The following is a 19,623-nucleotide window of genomic DNA, read 5'->3' on the forward strand; positions in this document are numbered from 1 at the left end:
AAAAGTAATGAATCTACACAAAATAGCCTGTCTATCTATCTATCTATCTATCTATCTACTGGGTATAAGTGCCCTGATTTGTGATCCATTTGGCGTTCCACAGTGGGGCCTTGACGTTGTCTTGGACCGCCTCACTCGCTTGAAACGCTAAATGTGTTCTGACCTCTAGATCTTACTTATACAGGCACAAAACAAGCAAATTAACAATGCTGCCAAACACACATGCATGCGCATATGTATACACACATGCATATTCTAAACTGGAACATCATGGTAATTTCTTAATCCAGTGGCTTTAATGACAGACAGGATATAAGGTCTGTGGCGCATTTCTTCTGGGGGGCTGTGGGAGGGAGAAAGAGGACTAAAGTTCATACAAGACCAGCTGATCATCATAGCAGCCAGCCAATCCAGCCTGACAGGTTAGCCCTTAAAACAAGTGAATGGAGAAAGAATTTATTTTGATAGAATGTGCGGGTGTGAACCTATTAAAGCTAATCAGAGTAATCACTCCAGAACTCAGGTTTTGACATCATAGTATTTAATAGGATCAAAAAGAAAAACCAAACACATTCACATCCTTTAGATTACAGTACGTTTGGCACATAATAAAATGTTTACACTAAAAGAAAGAGAGAGAGAGAGAGAGAGAGATCTCAGTTCACACAAAGCTTCACCAAACAAACTAAAATCTAATACAATATGTATATAATACATACAGCACTATCATACATTATGAAATGCTTATGTATTGTAATACTGTATGCACAAATATTTAATATTCAGCCAGACAAACATTTTACTTAATTTCAGAGGTAATATTTTATCTATTTCTTTTCATTTACTTAGAAGACAGACCATTGTGGATTTCTAAATATCGAAATTCATTCATTTACAGTAAAAAAGAATGTGGAAAGAAAAAAGCAGAGAAAAAGAAATGTTTGGCATGTGACGGAAAGGAGCTACAAACATTTAAATAACAAAGAATAATAATAATCAAATAATATACACTTACAACCAAGGGAAATATAACATAGAAGTGATGAACGGTCAAAAAGAACGACTCGAAAACAAAACTCTAAAGATTTGTCAAATTGCCACTGAGTTGTTCAAGCAAAGTTCTCACATTCCAGTAAGGTTTAATTAGTGCGCCTGAAATGTACCCTGTTTCTCTTATTGACCTCTCCATCATGTTTGTTCACATTTTATAAATAACAAACTTCACTATTAAATGTATAAGATGGACAGGGAAAGCCTTGTGTAAGAATCATGGAGCTGTGTAATAACAAGGCTTAGTTATCTGAAACATGCATAAGCAGGAAATGACCTGCTTACTGACACAAGAGGGTCACTATGTGTACGATAGAAAATAAATTATGAGCAAGCACACTTTTTTAAGCTACATTCCACAGTTTATGCTCTATATACATGAGAGAGAAAATGAGATAGAGAGAGAACGAGAGAGAGAGAGAGAGACCCTCGTCATTAAGTCAACATCCTGGTGTTCTTCTGACCCATCGAACCCTCATCTCCATTTAATATCAGCAAGGCTGATGGACATGAAAGAGACATCACAAGAGGAACAAAGCAAACAAGAGCAAAACAACAATAATAACAGAAAAATATGTTCAGTGTATTGCACATGAATATCAGAAACTTGTATTTCCTCTCCATACACTTAGTACATAGTACAACTCAAATAATAGCTTCGTTTGCCAGACCATGCAACAGTTGACTACACTATTTGAAGCGTTCACAGGCTTTGGAGCAGATATTATGTACATTACGCTCCGTACAAAGGGCAAGACAGCTACGGGCACTGGCCTCTATGTCTGCTGTTGCATAGTGGCAAGTCACTAAACACACATAGCAGCCAGAAAAAGAAAATGAATGTGTGCGAGGAAAAAACATCCAAAACAAAAAAATTAAATAAAACACGACCAAAATAAAAAGATTTAAAGATGGCATGTGCACTCACTCATGCAAACACATGCACACGAGCACGGACCGAGTCAATACTTCGGATCAGCACAACCAACATACAACAGGCCTTCATAACACTATCAAGAAATATACTGTATAGTAGCGTTATTATAAATAAAATTGCTCCCAAAATGTTCACCTGAATACACACAAAGGAATTAGACTGCACAGCACAATACGTTTCATTGTCATTAATGCAAGATAATATTCTTCTATTTCTCATTTTTTTCTATCAGAGATCTGATTGCTAAGGTTACTACGATCATTGGTATAATCAAATTTGGTTCAAACATAGTGCAATCCTGCCCCTCCTCCACAAAAGCAGACACTTTGAGCAGTTTGGGAAGTAGCTTTAAATTAACAGAGCATTGTTGAGGCTGGAAAAAAAAGAGAGCTGAGGTGAAAGAAGGCAAGAGGAAGCAATTGGAGGTGGAGAAGAACAAAAGCAGTAGTAGCTTCAGACGCACACCCGGACCTTTTGCCTCGACCCCGATATCAGCATTTCTGTCCACATTTATCACCACTTGTGTGTGTTTATGTGTCTTTATGCATGTGTGTGTATGTGTGTGTGTGCGAGTGTGTGAGAGAATGTAGATGTATGTGTGTCTGAACAGGTGCTGAGAGGCTGACATTTAAGATAATGCCTCTTCTCCAAAATAGGAGAAGCCCTTGAACTCCTCTTGGTTGATCTGCTTTATAATGGCATCATCCACAGGGGTAAGGGTGGGATCCTCACGTGTGAAATCCTGGTCAAAGTTGTTTACGTCCCGCTTTGTTTTCTGAAATGACAGTTATATGTGTATTACATGACTGTTTTTGAATATGTTTTTTGGAATGAACAGATAATGTGTTGTAGAAAAAATACAGATCAGAACAGGAGGCACACTTATCAGGGTTTTGCTGTGAGCAGTCATATATTAAGCTAATGGAACCAAAAAAGAAAAATAAATACATTTACATCATTCACGTATTCAGAATTATCAACTCGTGTGAATTATGAACTTGAGTGCTGTATCTGATGTTTGAGGAGATGTCGTGAGCCAGAATGGATACACCATTCATTTGTACATATGTATCTTAGTGTAGGGTTCATTTTAATAAAACAAACCCCACACCCACTTCAAGTTTAAATACGACTACATGTACACATACAAAAACTCTGGAGCAGTAAACAGAAATATATAAAGGCATTATACTTTCCCTTCATGATTTAAAATTTTATTGTGATTGTTCCAACCAAAAATGTTTTCAAAATTTTCATATAAAAGTTTCACATATGGAATTGCTTTTCTATGATAGCTGTATTGTAGCTGTAGAATCGTCTATAATAAATTACTATTCTGTGATATCTGTACTCATATTGAAGAGCACTTTGGCTGAATGTGTGTTGTGATGATGTCAATCAATACCTTGGGCCAAATTTGCAGAAAATTTGCTGTTATTTTTTTTTTTTTTAAAAAAAAGCATATATAATAGTAATATTGCAGTTTCCTTGAACTTTGCGTCAGTTTCTGCAATTGAACGAGATGGATAATCTTTTAATTGAAAGAATAAGTGTGAGTATAATTTTGATGCTGCATCTGGATGTTAACATTCAGACTGATGATCAGGGTATTTTGAAAGGTTAAACCTTTTAAAAAGCTGATGCTAATCTTCTTGCTGTTTTTTATGTGACATGGGAAGTCGAACACATGATATGCTCACAGTGGTAAAAGTGGTAACAGTCATGAGTACCTTACTAGGCAAACTTGTTGCACTTCTACTATTAACTCAGTAATGAGTAATAAATGAACTCTGACATACTACACACTGTGCAAAAGAAAATAATTAAGCCATCTAGACTCTGTGACTAAAAGGAATCTGTAATTACATTTAATACTGACTGAAAACAGACATTTCTTGATCTCTACTATACTAAGAAACACGAAACTAAGAAAGACTTTGAGCTTTCAAATCATTTTGATTTCCATAGTCATGTATACAACAAGGGCGAGATATTCATTTGAAATGTTTTAGAAAAAGACATTGTGTTGTGTATACAGTATATTGTATATTATATTATGTGTCTATTCTTTTATATATTTGCATTTCTTTCTCTTTGCTGCTGTAACAGAAAAATTTCCCCATTGTGGGACGAATAAAGGTATATTTTATCTTATCTTAAATGTTGTTTCTTATTTGTTCAATTAGTTTGGATTACATGCAATGTGTATACATGAGTTTTGCGTTCAGGCTACATTTCTTACTAATTCTCCAATTGATGATACTGGATCAAGACTGGAAAAAACATCCCAGTGATCCATCTAGAGACATGTCCTGTGCACTGTGCTTTACTAGCATATTTTAATGAAACAAACCGAACAGGGAGGTTGACAAATGATCAGCTTGTTTCTTTATATGACACAAGCAAACATTTGGTGTAAAACATGCAGAATGGAGGAAGTAAATTTCATCACCTGACCTGGCTTTGATCAGTCCAAAGATCAGCTCATACTTTATTTGAATAATTTCACAATCATATGTTTTGATTTCTAGTTCATCTTTTCACAAAGCTATACATCTTTACTTTTATAATTGTACTTGTTCAGACACTTGGTAAGCCGATGTGGTGACGGAGAAGGTCAGATGAAGGTCACACGAGGAAGGCACCAAAGTGGTGGCAGCATCTCCACCTAAACTTTCTGTGACCCGATGACTTACCACATACACTTAGACAATGTTTTCTCTCTCACCTCACACACACACACACACACACACACAGGCACAGACCATGGGAAAGCAGAAGCAGAGCAATGTCGTTGTGGCATCTGACTTTCAGTGTAAACCACAAAAACACACTTTCAGTTAAAGTAGGCAGTTTCTAATCGGAGTTTTGCGAGTATTGCGAGTTTTGCTATGTTCTGCACATTGTATATTCAGTGCAAAAGAGTTAAAGTTAGTACTTATTTTTTGCAAAAGTGTGTGTGTGTATATGAGAGAGAGAGGGAGAGAGAGAGAGAGAGTGAAAACGAGAGAGAGAGTTTGTCAGTAGCATTAGAGTAGAATTTGTCAGTAGTAAGTGTGTGTGTGTGTATGTGTGTGTTTGTTAACACTCACGATGCGTGGTTTAAATGGAGGTTTGATCTTCCTCTGCTCCAGCAAGACCCAGTCTATCTCCCGGAAAAAGGGATGAACTTTAATGGCCTCCTCCAGTCCCTGAGACAACACACAGCCCAGCCTCTTATTCGGGCTCTTCGTCATAAACTGAAAATGGAGGAAAAAATTAGACAAGCAGCTTCTTCACATAGCAGATCATATTTTTAGGGTTTCCTCAGGCACAACAGGCCTATAGCTCTGTGTACATGTGCTTTCATTAGCTGGCTCATGTTACAATACCATTATTAAGTAACAAATCCCAAGTGTTAACTGATCCAAGTGACAAATATTACTTTGTCACTCTTCAATTAAGGTCAATAAAAATGACATTCAACAGCTAATCCACAGTAACTTATTATCTATGCATTTAATATTTAAAGATGTCATCAGGGCCCAAGTGTGAGTACATGGAGTTAACATGAAGCAGAACTGACAGTGAAAAGAGTTGAACAAGGAAGTTTAATACCTAATATAGCTGATGTGCTGAGTAAAAAGTGTGGATTTGACTCTGTGTGGACTGACTCATAATGCTTTTACAGTAATTTGGACCGTGAGAATTAGTATTGCTTTTATATAGCTTTAGTGTTGTTACTGATTTTAATCTAGAAATCTCTGAGAAGCTCCAGTTTGCCTTTCATATTACATGAAAGCAGTTTTATGGAGGTAACATATTTTCCCACTTGTTACTAAAGTTAACAGTAAATTCTAACAACAGTAGCAATAGAAGAAATATAAAAAAATCTAGCTGATATGTTACATGTTTTTTCCAAAATAGCAGCCACCCTGACAGTACATAATGTACATAATGGACATGTCATGGGCCATTATTACTACTATTTCTGCTACATCTACAACTACTACTACTACTACTACTACTGCTACTACTGACTAGTACTAATTTCCTGTAAATTCATAGTAGAAAACTGAATGTCTAGTGTCTAGTGCAAAATTCATGTCTTTCCCATTCATACGTCTTGTGCGCTGGTAAGAAAGGCAACCGTATTCAGCATAGGTTTTCAAATACAAGTCACTTCACAATGTAAACAACAAACAGTGGAATAAAATTTATCACACCATTCTGTACAGCACTGTTTCTATCATACTCTTAGACTTTTAGACTTTACATCAAGGTAAGTGACTTGACTCCTGAGTTACACTGCAAACAAGACGCAAAAACTAACCACCATATTTGAGAATATCTCAGATGAACAACTGCAATTTAGGCAAATGCAATCTGTACTGCTTAAGAAGACTATTTACTGACATTTTGTGAGCATTTTTGCATGTCTACAGTATATATGGGAAACAGCAGGAGCTGACAGCTGCAAAGAAAATTTCTTAAACACAATGTAGTTAACCCACAGTAATCAGCCCCTTCCTCTGAAAAGGTTATTCCAATTCTGCTTCACTCTTTATATGTTAACATGTAGGTTTACAGATTGGAGAATCAGGAAGTAAACATGAACACAAACACATGAACCTGTTCAACTGGAAACACCATCAAGGAGGTCAAACGAGTGAAGGAGGTAAAAGAGTAGGAAATGAAGCAAATAAAGGAAAGACGTCAGAGAAATCACACAGAGATGGTGATACATGAAAAGAATGAGGACAAGAAGTGCACTAGACAGAAAGTGCAAACAGTAGCTCGTAAGGAAGAGGTCACTCACTGCTTTGAGGATGCTGACTGCCTCTTTGCTGAGCCAAACCGGGTAGAGTACATCATCATGGAGAATAGACTCAAACAAATCATCCTCATTATCAGCCTCAAACGGTGGTTGACCTGCCATCATCTCATACATCAGCACACCCAGAGCCCACCAGTCAACTGATGGGCCATACTCTAATTCCTGAAGAATCTGAGATGAGGTGTGAAATATTACATACACGGACAAGCTGTGCGGACAGCAAAGACATTTTTCTTGAATTCTGCATTTTGTACCTCAGGGGCAATGTAGTCTGGAGTGCCACAAAAGGTGGTGGTGGTGACACCATTTAGGATTCCCTCTTTACACATGCCAAAGTCCGCCAGCTTGCAGTGACCTTCGGCATCCAGGAGAATGTTATCAAGCTTCAGGTCTCTGACATAAACACAGCAAGAACAAAACAGAAAGAGACAGTAATGAGGCTTTAGAGTATTAAGTCATTAAAACTGGTAACAGTCCAGATCACCAGGGCATACTAGCACCTACACTGGCAGAAAAGCTCTGCATGTCAGGTTATGGGTGTTAAAAGTTTAGAAAAATGTTGTCATCTGTACATAAAACATGTCAACATGAGGAACCATTTTAGCAGTTATTAGCAGTTAGCAGTCAATAACTGCAAGACAATTTCAAAGTAATAGTTCCCCAAAGTACCACAATTATTTAAGGTTTAGCACCATGACTTACCCTGAGGGGGCAGAGACACACTATTGTTTGCATTTGCAAGGGATATGTCTTTACAGTCTTAACAGGTCTTAACACAAGCAATAATGGCCTCATTATAGTCAGATTTGTAAGGGTGCAGCTTAAGCACTTTAAATAAATGTAAAAAAAATAATAAAAAATATTTAATTTTAAAAAATAGTGACCAGTCTGACAATTTGAGCAGATATGGACATTAAGAAGATCTATTTTAAGTGTTATAGTATAATTATTCTTTTTTTTTTTTTTATGTCTCCATGTGAGATTTCCCAACATTATATTACCATTACAAAACAAAGCGTGCTTAAAAAGATCCTTTTAAAAATACCAGCAAATGGCTCCCAAGTGGCATAACAGAAAAGCAGTTGCCCTGTCTGCAGAAGATTACAAGTTTGAATCCCAACGATGCCACAGTTATTCATGGCAGTGAGCCAAGATACCAAAATTGCCTGTGATCTCTCCAATAGCATTACTGTCTCTACCTTGTCAATTATAGTGACAGTAGCAAATCATAAGAGATCATGTATGTAGCAGAGAGTAGATAGGAGAAGTCTGAGTGGTGGGTGGGAATTGGCAGATCAACAAATTGGGGCCGAAAAATGGAAAAAAACAAAGGAAAGTACATTTTATGCTAATGTTTAAAGGGACCAATCAACTATTGTGGCAGACCTTGCCATATTGTTTGTGGCTGACTCTTGAAGCACAAGCTTCATGGAGTGACATTTCTCTAACAAGCATACAAACAGTGACTTAATTTGACAAGTTAAAAAAAATGTACACTGCAAAATTTTATTCCGTATTCACAACTGGCTTATGCAGGAGTTGATTTTATGCTGATTTTATGCTGATTTTATGCTGATTTTATGGCTGGCCCATTCAGATTATAACAATTACCTAAGTGCAGATACTGCAGCAGATTCATGACTGAAGTTTTCATGTTTTTTGAGATCACTGCCTTTACTTAAACTAAAAATGCAGACTGATAAATGGGATCTTTGAAGTGTGGTGGAAATACAAGCCACACACTCATGTAGAACATCCATTATTTTAAGTATTCTGTAACTCTAGTCAATCAGAGTTCCTGTAACACAGCTAATGGTAACAACTGGTTTTCAAATGGGCTTAAAATATACATGCAATATATGTAACCCTTATTTCTGAGAAATGAATGAAAGTAGTGAAAGTCAGAAGTGCTTGAGACGTTGAAGCCACTGACTGAATGAGTGTGTAAAAACTGTGTCAATACACTAAGCAGCAGGCTATTGGCCATTACCTACCAGACCACCCAAAGTGCCAGCTTTCATCTTATCCTTCCATCTGAGCTGCCTTCCCCTGTTCTGCCATTCCACCCATTCCACCCAGAATCCTGCTTTTCCTCCACCAGATCTCCATCCCTTAGGCTATGTCCTCAGTCACTAACTCATAAACACGCACACTCAAGTCATTTGACTGTAACTTAAAGCTTTAACAGTGTTACAGTCACACTGGAGATAACTGAAAAGGTCTGATCTCTGAGATTAAATAACCAGCTACTGGAAAGAACACATGGAGGGTGGGGTGAACTATATAATGTATGTTTCTGTAGTTTTATAATTATGTGCACACACCAATGAGGATTACACAGTGGAATCTAAACCAAGGACAGGGATCTGAATGTGTATCAATAGGAGCTCTACCTGTCAGCTTGTGTGACATTTTCTGTCACATGCAACATGCCAGTCGTTTCAGCACTGGTTCTGTATGTGAGGGATCTCATATTTACAAATGGTTCTTTTCTCCAGAGTATGCAGTAATGCGTTGGTGCCAACAGACAAAAGCAAAATCACAGCACAACTTAAACCCAGCATGCGGGTCAAACTTAAAATTGGCATGTGAGTCTATATATAATACTGGTTAGGTGTATGTATGATTGGCACATGTGCTTTGACAAAATGGTGACATAGACATGAATGAACAACATGGCTTATGCGATTGTCCTCAGTGGTCAGTGTCTCAGGGGAAACACGGTTCATAAGCTCCAGCCCAGTCCTGGGTATATAATGTATTTATAATCTCTCTGTTTAGGATATGACAAAGCTTACTGATAAGACATAAAGTGTAATATCTTCAAATGATTGGAACATGTACATTTTTGGATGGTTCTATTAAGCATGCTAGATTCAGCTAACCAAAGACAATGGAATTAAAATCTACTGTCAGTTTTCTTGGCATGTAGTTACATAATTAATTAACATGAAATCTTACAAAAATCTGCTGTTGATTCTACATTTTCATTGAGAATTTGTTCCATTATTCTTGAAACTGAAATTTCAATTATAGCAATTATGAAAAATCAAAACTGGAGCAATTAGACAATTGCAAAGATGAGCGGTGCTAATATGCTGATATGTTAATATTAATGATAAGTTACAGCAGAATATATATATATATATATATATATATATATATATATATATATATATATATATATATATACGTATATGATTTAAACCATATCAGGGTATTTTAGCCGTATCATCCACACCTATTATGAGGAATAAAGCAAATGCTGGTGAACCTGGAAATAAAGATGACCTGACATATGAAGGAAGCATTTATTTCAATCTACAAGTAAAACCTCAACTCAAACAGATCAAGAACATTCCCTGCAAACACCAGCATATGAAAAACAATTTTGAGAATGTTCCAGCATGACTTCAAAATGTTTACGAAAAAGCAAAGCCCTGGAACATTTTACAAAACAGAAAATCTGGTTACAGACTACTCTAGATGAGTCTTTAATATTTATGCTCACTGTTGTTTGTCATGCTGCAGCTCACCAGGCTTTCAGCACCTGTGAACAGGCCAGGAAGCAGTGAAAGTGAACTCAGTTTACACTTTGCCACATGCTACTTCTGTGGCTTTACAAGAATAGTGAGGGAGACATCATGTTGCCTTTTTACCTTATCATTTGTTGCCATAAGCATTGATGTGTCTGATGTAGATTCAGTAAAAATTCAGTTTTGTGTGTGTGTGTAAGAGAGAGAGCTGGAATATGCTCTTTATTTCCTTACCAGAGTAAATATCTATACAAGTGACAGTATAAAGTGACAGTTCTCCAGTGCTAATAGCATCATATGACATGACAATGGTTCCAGCCTTTTTTATCAACTCATTTTCCGGGAACTTTCTAGAACATTTGGCATATATGTGACAGCCGCTGCACACGGATGACTCACATTTGCCAACATCTTTAACATTAAAATCAACAACATGAACTCTAACGAACCTTAGCTGAAGCACTGAAACACACTCATACACTCAGACAAACCACTCCTCAACACATATTCTGTTTAAAATTGGTATTGTTAAAGGGTTTTAGTGTCAAATTATATGGATTTTTCTTTTCATACGATCCACAAAATATGAACAACATTCAGATTTTGTGGATCGTATGAAAAGAAAAATCCATATAATTTGACACTTAAACCCTTTAACAATACCAATTCCTTTAAGAAAGCTAAAAAACTACCTCAATAGAATTCTTCTTTTAAAATATTGTACATAAATACGTTTAAGTAAACTGACTCTGCTGGGTGACGTAATCTAGACAGTGACCCTAACTAGCTCCAGATAGATAGATACCATTTTACAGTCATTGCATAGTACAGGTACACAGCAATGAAAATGAATTAATTAGTAACTCATATTTAATAGTTTGTAACTGGAATTAGGAATCAAAATCTGGATCTGCTGATTGGTCCTGCAAGTTTAAGAATTTCCCGAATAATATTTCTAGTATATTTTGTCCACCTTTACATTTTTCCTCAGTTTTTTATGACTTCAGAAAATGAATTTAAATAATTTACAGGATTATGAAGAATAATAAAGGACAACTTACATAACCCATTTTTGCAAAACTAAGAGCTGATTAAAATCAATTATACACCATGCTGTTGAATTCTTGATTTTAATTAGTCAGAAGGTGTTTATATGAATGCCCTCATTGTAATGTTAGCAAAACTGTAGTAACAAGTAACATGGAAGGACCCTTCAGTATCGGTGCTTAGTATCAGCCAGAGTTAAAGCCAGCTGTAACTTTTCTGATTTCATGCTTTGCAGTTTCTCAGTAACATAAACTGTATTTCATTGTCTCATTATGTTATTATGTTTACTTCAAGTCAGAGAAACATTGCACAATATTAAATTGTATATATTAGCGATGAACAATTCCTGTGGTATAAGAAAAACAAAAATCATTCTAAATAGCACGGAATTTTTAGAAAATAATCAACTTTAAGTTGGGGCAGAACTTGACAGTGATTATTTACCTGTAACAGCATGGCCAATTGTGTTTATTTTTTAAACAGCAATAAATTATGTTCATTAAAATTTAAATGAGGTAATTAGTAAAATGAGGTCAGCATTGTCTGTAAATGTTCCTTTTTTATACCTATCTCTTGTCATCTCTTGTGTGTGTGTGTGTGTGTGTGTGTGTGTGTGTACAGATGTCCAGATAAAGTCTCCCAGGAAAAAGACTTGGGCTTTGATGGTTGAATGGTAAAATATGTCAACATGGCTTCACCAGCATCACTCCGGCTGAGGTGTTTTTGTGAGCCACTGTTCTGACCAGAGCCAGGAGACTGATTTTATGTAACTGTTCTATTTTGGAGACAGAAACAACTATGGGAAAAATGGTTAAAAAAAAACAATATGCACTTAACATGACAAAATTGCCTTATTCCCAGCAGGTTGTACTTTAAGTGCTCTAAATTCTGATAGCTTCTCAACATGACCATAAAAAAAAACCCTGACATAAATATCAGCTACCGGAATCAATCAGTCAGACGTTCAGCAACTCACTGCATTACGATCGGTCCAGTTAAGCAACTGGACTCTTATCTTAAACCTGACAAAACGCAAGCTAACATCCGCTGATTGGAGACATGACACATTGTCCTATGCTCCCTTGGACTCTCATGTTGTAGATATAGTTTACAAAGCCCTGATGATGTTATTTTTGCTCCATCTCCCCCACCCTCTAGCAGTCTCACAAACATACACACATATGTATCCACATACACAAACTCAATCAGACCCTATTGAAAACTCTTCCTGTGTTCCTCATTAGTGTGGAGTGATTGTTCCATAGGACTTGAAGACAAACTCAGGTCCCTGTGCCATGAGTACCCAATGTTCAGCCAAGACGCCTGGACTCACATCATACAGACTATTAACCACAGCGTAAACATTTCAATGAAACAATTACGCAGTTGTGGGTTAGACGCCTTGCTCAAGGACCTAATAAATCTGGCTTGGTGTTGCTGGGATTAGAATTCGCACTATTCTGAACAGTAGCTCAAACAGTCAAGAAAAGCAGAGAGAATACAAGTGCTGCAGGGCCGGAGATTCAAATCAGACTGGACAGCTAGAACAACAAGTCACAGCATGCTTCAGTCATTCTCCTGCTTTCTCTTCCTCAGGGACAGAAAAAAATCCTTCCAAACTTTCTCAATACTTCTTTGTAGAAAACACCACTAGAGGGAAAGCCCAGAGTGATAATGCCAGTAAATAGAAAACAGTTTACACTGGTACTGATCCAGAATGGGATTATTAAAAGTGAAACTAATTTTGTTTTCATCTTTTTGTAATCTTTCCTTATTCCAGGAAAGTGCTTCCAGATTTGGCAGCTTTTGGTGGGAGTTGAAGCTTGTTTTATAATCGGGCTTTTAAACTTATCGTTGTTCTGATGAATGTCTTGTTAACTACATTATGAAACTGGTGTTTTTTGATGAAAAGACCAACAACAACATTTGCAAGGCTCGGTTATTCTTACATTACTATAGCATTCAGTCGTAAACCCTATTTGGATAAGATTAGATTTAAATGACTGAGGTAAATAATTTGCAGGTGTTGCTCTGTGATTTTATTTCTGTCCAGATCTGCCATTACTGTGTTTTACTTCTTTCCAAGGAACAAATTACCTACAGTTTTCTACTCTGACAATTTTGGTCCTATTCAGTGAGACACCTCAGTAATTTTGCAGGCTGATGCAGCCTCTTATGTTGGGAACGTTTCAGAACTGCTTCTAAACATTTTACTTTATTTAGAACTGATATAAAGTCACATCATATGAATAAGCAGTCGTGTCTACATTAGATGCATTATAAGTTTACAATATGTATTATAATTCTATAAAAAAAAGTATTTCTTAAAAAAAAGCATGATCACTTACTACACACACACACACACTTTAACATAGTGCACAAGTATTAAATAAAATGTTTGCTTTCTCTTTTGCATGTTAATGCAAAGAAACATCCAAAACATGACATGATGACAGCTTGAAATGTCATGATGACAGTTATTTCATGCATTTCTGCACTTGACACATGTAAAAGCTTGCATAGCAATCAAAGCAAATCATGGTCTTTTGTTAAGGTGGGGCATCCGAAGAGCTGAGCTGTCATCTTTATCCACTTTCATGCATAGAAATCTAGATTAAGTCAAAAGAATCAGATGGGGAGAGAATAGAAATTCTGTTGAGTTCAGAAGGTTCATTCCTTCCTCCCATTACTCACCAACTCCCAGTACACGTTTCTGATTAAAATAACTCTAACAAGTTATTCTGTCTTTCCTTTAGTCCCCCATTTCATTATGTTCAACATTATATATATTATATATATTATTATAGTTCAACTATATTTACTGTTAATAAAAATGTATAGTAAAACATCAGTCTATACTCAAATAACAACTCTGATGAACGTATAATGATTTCTAGTTAATAAGTACTGTGGGAGATAAACTTAGAGCTACACAGAAGATAGAAGAGCTCTTGATACATTGGTACAGTCAGCATTTTTAACCACAGATAGTAAACCTATCCTTTGAAAACTTTCTGAAGAATGGAGTAACGAGGAATGAAAGAAAGGCAGCATATCTGTTGTTCCTCCCCAACCGCACACAACCGTTGCTGATAATAAGATAATAAAGATCCTTCGAATTGCTGAATAAGTGTTCAATCACTCAATGTTCATTTAATCAAGGGTTCAACATCTGTCAATTACCTCTGTAGTGCTGAATTAGATAAAGAGAGATGCGAATAAATAAAAAAATATTAGAAAAGCTATTGTGTATAGTTTACATAAAAGTATTATGTTTCTTGGTTTTATTGTTTAAAGTAAAATAATTACATTGTGAAATCTAACAATGTTATTGACACCGATTCAAACTTTGTAGTATACTGTAGTATAAAATTTAGGCAATCAGCACATGTATGGTAATAGCAAAGTAATGCATCTGTTGCAAATCACCAGTGTTGATGGTTTGATTCCCAGCTAAGGTGTGTGTTTGATTTCACTCCAGACTTTTAAAATAAACACGCAAACCATGTTGTATGAACGAAAACTAACTGCATTAATGTCATTCAATTAAAAAAAATTCAATGAGTTGTTTTTCTCAGTGCAGAAGTGTGTATTCATCATAATACCTATAGATTACTCCATTTTGATGCAGGAACATGAGGGCAGACGTGACTTCAGCAGCATAAAAACGTGAACGGGCCTCATCAAACTTCCTTGAGCGCTGGATTTGGAACATCAGGTCTCCTCCGTTCACATATTCCATTACAAAGAATAGCCGATCCTGTGGTGAGACAAAGACAACAAGAAGGAAAATGTAAGAATCCACAACGTTTTTGGGAGGTGCAAAGAATCCTGAGAACCTGGGGGGAACCCTCACATGTTCAGAGGAGAACGTAAAAAAAGCAGCAGATTGACTGGGAGACTCGGGAGCTAGAGTATTAAATTAACATCAGTAAAATGTGTGATATACTACGGCACAGCACTGATGCAGGATTCCTACAACTTGGGATCAAATCTCTATTCTGGTAACAGTTTAAAAGAAAATAATTATGTAAAAGTAACTCAGTTCAGTCACATGGAACTGATGTACCGATGTAAATTTAATAAGCTTTTTACATAACAGTGTTTATATTTGCCCCAATTATAGCATTAAATTTGGTAATTCTGGCATTTACTATGAACTGGACCTAAATATCAGCATGCCAGCAGATTTACAACTTGGTTGTGCTGCTCCATCTAAACAAAAGAATACTTATTTCTGGACAATAAAACATCAACATACGAAAGAAAATTTAGCAATGTACTGATATGATACCAATAATACTTGATATTTGCACCTCATCGTGGTTGCAAAAGTTGTGGCCTAATGGTTAGAGAGTCTGACTCCTAACCCTAAGGTTGTGGGTTTGAGTCTCGTGCCAGCCACGACTGAGGTGCCCTTGAGCAAGGCACCAAACCCCCCCAACTGCTCCCCGGGCGCTGCAGCATAAATGGCTGCCCACTGCTCCGGGTGTGTGTTCACGGTGTGTGTGTGTGTTCACTGCTGTGTGTGTGCACTTTGGATGGGTTAAACACAGAGAACAAATTCTGAGTATGGGTCATCGTACTTAGCCGTATGTCACTTCACTTATCTGTAAAATAAGGTAAGTTCTCATTATAATATGGATAAGTTTATTAATGCTCCACTGTTGCTCTTGTGCAGTGCAAAACTACAAACACTACAAGTACAAAGGTATAATAACAATAGAGTTTTAACAGCACAGCAGAATCCAGCCTGATGAAGCTTCTCCTCCCAGGGGAATAAGAAAAGGAAAGGTCGACCTTCCTGCATTCCTGTTTGCCGAAGTGGGAAGTGTTGGGGGAATATATACAGATATCCACTGCACTATTTCCCATCACATGCCATTGTTGCTTTTTTTTATAAGGCTTGCAATAAGGAAGGTGACACACATATTTTACAATGTCTTTACAGTGAAACAATGGTATAGGCTTGGTGAAAAGGAGGAGACTTCCAGGTTAATAAAGTAAGATCTGTACAGTAGATATCTGGTCTGAAATATCTTAGTGACAATGAACTACACACTAATACATCAAGGCCAAACAACTTCTAAGAATGTGTGGAGAAAGCGAATAGTACTTTGGAGGACAGATCTGAATGTACAGAAAATTATCTTTGGTTTATTGGGTAAAACAATTAACTATTACAACTGTGTTTCATGGAAGGATTTCTGGGAACGTTATATAGTATAATATTACAGGGCTTCTGAATGTGGCCAATGCACATCTAAGTATTCACTTAAAAAAGCCTAAAAAGGGGTTTTTCACTTGCCTCTCTGTGTGAACGTTGAAAGTTTGAACCGTATGTAGAAACAAACAACCATACAGAGTGTTTGTCTGTTATAAAAAGTTACAAGTAGAACTTAAGTTAAGACCTTTAAAATTAGCTTTTAATAAAAAAATTGTCCTAGCAAAAATTAAAAATTTGGGGACACACTATAAAAATTAGGACACACTGGATGGTTTTATCAATGCAATATCAGAAAACTATACTTCATATGTTTAAAAAAGATTTATATGCAACTATAAAAACTGCCGGATGAATAAAAAAGTAATGGGTGTCAATGTTTCCCAAAGTGGAATCTATGAAGCATAGCCTAGGGCCCAATGATTTTTTAAATAGTGTTGAATATTACAAATTTATTATTCTATAATCATTAATAATCAGTCACATCTAAAATCAAATGGTGTGAATGACTTGGGGCACGAGCCAAAAGGCACATGGTTCCTCCCACTGAGAAAGCTGAGTGAAGCAACCAAAACTATTTTAAGTTTAAATTACTGTTTGCTGACCCTGACAAAGCCCACAACCAACAATAAAATAAAGCTTACTTACGGTCTAAGGTTTAAAATCTTGTAACACAATGTAACGGCTTAATGTTCTGTGGCTAGCAAGTTGAGTACACTGAACCACCAGTGGATTCAATAAATACACTATACTGTATAGGCAAAGGTATTTGGTCATCTGAACATCAGCTCATACAGTATATGCTTGGACATCCCATTCCAGAATTAATGCTCCTTTGTGGTTATAATAGCTTCCACTCTTTTGGTTAGGCTTTCCAATATATTCTGGAGTGTGATTGTGTGAATTTGCCCTTTTAGCCACATGAGCATTAGTGAGTTTGGGTACAGATGTCAGGCAAGGAGTCCTGGAGGAAGACATCATGCCAATTATTCCCAAAGGAAGGGGAAATCACAAATATGTGGAAAACATGTAAAACTCTGTACAGACAGTAACCAGAACTCATGTTCAAACCCAGGGCCCTTAGGAATTATGTTATAATTAATTGTATTTACCACAGATACCATTACACTGTCAACTACATGTCCAGTGCACAGAGTATGTCTTGTTCTTTATATAGGAAACAGTTTTAAACAGGATGCTTAGAAATTGTTTAAATGTGCCAAGAATCCTGAAGGAGGTCCACCCAATAAAATGTGAACAAACAGTCCCTACTCCTAATTAGAAACAGACAAATAATGTCTTCCGGGAAGTGTGAGCTGCAGCAGTTCAGCTCTGATTGGGAGATAGTACAGCAGACATGGCACAACAGATCGGAGCCTGAAGTGCACAATGTCTGTCAGCTCTCTGTAACAGGATGATTAACAATACAGAGAACATCAAAAACTAACCGAGTGTCAAATGTTTCAGGTCACTAGACGTACTCAGCACATCAGCAGAAAATGAGTCATGGTTTTTAGAGAAAAAAAATTGCCCATCAAAAAAGTGAAACTCTAGATAAAGGGGTGAGAATGAATATAATAATAAAGTTATAAACACTTTAGGAAGAACTAGTCACTCATATTCTGTTATGTGTCGGCTGTGCATAGGAAGCAAATTAAGGAACCAAAACTGAGCAATCTGTAAGATGGAGACAGACTATGTGGTGGTGCCAAGTGTGCATTAAAAAAGAAAAAGTCAAATAGGGAAACAGAATTGCACAGATATTCTCACATAAACCCTGCACTACTGAGTGGTTAGATTAAAATCACTGTTTATTAATTTATTTAGACAGATAAGACAGATAAGAAGACAGATGAATGTCATGTTTAAATCCTAAACCTGTTCTTGTTTCTGTTGAACAGTGTATTAGGTGTAAAAATGCAATAAATATTTTTAGAATTTTATTTTAGTAATCTTTGTGACAACAAGAAATACATTACTTATTTAACTGAAGGTGCAAGTAACCCTGCCTCCTCTCTAGCTTCATTTATTTGGTTGTCAAATCTAACAAGTCATAATAATTTGTGCCTCCTGGGTAGACTCTGAGGAAGACGATAACAAAAAAATGTAGAAAAAACAGTTGAAATGTGCCTATCATCTACAACTGTATTCATCACCGAGTACTAATAGCAAGTCCGACATAGCTATAAAGAGTTCTGTAATACACAGGCCAGTAAACCATAGACCAATGTAACCCATAACAGACCTGTCCTCAAGACACAGAGCATCAGCTAAGAAGAGCAGAAAGTAAATAAACTAAACAGCCATCACTGAGATAGAAATAAGCAGTAGGTCCAGCAAGCAGTAGCAGTCTGACCCTGAATCCTGCAACACCAGATCAAGCAACCTTTTTTTTCTAGAGTGCATGTTACACTTTCCACATCAACGACCCTGTAATTAACAGAATTTGCAAACATCAAAGTTATTATAATATAAAACACAAACAGACTAAATGTACTCTAAATGTAGTTCTAGTGTTGTACTCACGCACTAAAAAAAATCTGATGCACAGCCTTGTTAAATATTTACTCATGTAGTAGTAAATATCTGACAGCTAAATTTGTCATTGTCAGTGTTCTATATTGATGTAATTACTGATCAAACATTAAAGAGGTCAGTAAAGACAATGCTTAGAAAACAGGCTGGAACAAGGCTGGATTAGCAATCAGCCAGCACACATACAGTGACCTCATCTTGCTCGTACTTGTGCTTTTGGTTAATGTTTCTGAGCTCGCACAGGCACATAAGCATGGGGCAGGCTTGAGATCCAGTCATTCCTTCACAAAATATTCCATAAGAAATGGAATAAAGAAAAACTTGTAAAACACACACACACACACACACACACACACACACACACGCACACACACACACTCCAGTTTGAACCCAAATACAAACATTACGCTTCCTTCTCCTGAATCTAAATAAAGTGTTACATTGTCTGTATTTGCATATTTAAAGCCTAATTGGTTCT

General features: G+C 36.5%; 1 protein-coding gene across 1 annotated transcript in view; it reads right to left on the bottom strand.

Annotated features, from left to right (window-relative positions):
* Window positions 1–519: 519 nt before the first annotated feature.
* prkcea (protein kinase C, epsilon a) overlaps window positions 520–19,623 on the bottom strand; it is a 53,824-nt gene continuing 34,720 nt past the window's right edge. Inside the window, exons 11-15 of the mRNA XM_060896033.1 lie at window positions 14,992–15,146; window positions 7,058–7,196; window positions 6,786–6,974; window positions 5,080–5,226; window positions 520–2,762 (exon numbers count right to left, since the gene is read on the bottom strand). Of these exons, the coding sequence (XP_060752016.1) occupies window positions 2,616–2,762; window positions 5,080–5,226; window positions 6,786–6,974; window positions 7,058–7,196; window positions 14,992–15,146 (777 nt within the window). The 3' untranslated portion in view covers window positions 520–2,615. The remainder of the gene's footprint in view (window positions 2,763–5,079; window positions 5,227–6,785; window positions 6,975–7,057; window positions 7,197–14,991; window positions 15,147–19,623) is intronic.

This window comes from Tachysurus vachellii, chromosome 2 (assembly GCF_030014155.1).
Source record: "Tachysurus vachellii isolate PV-2020 chromosome 2, HZAU_Pvac_v1, whole genome shotgun sequence".
In the NCBI taxonomy this organism is placed as follows: Eukaryota; Metazoa; Chordata; class Actinopteri; order Siluriformes; family Bagridae; genus Tachysurus; species Tachysurus vachellii.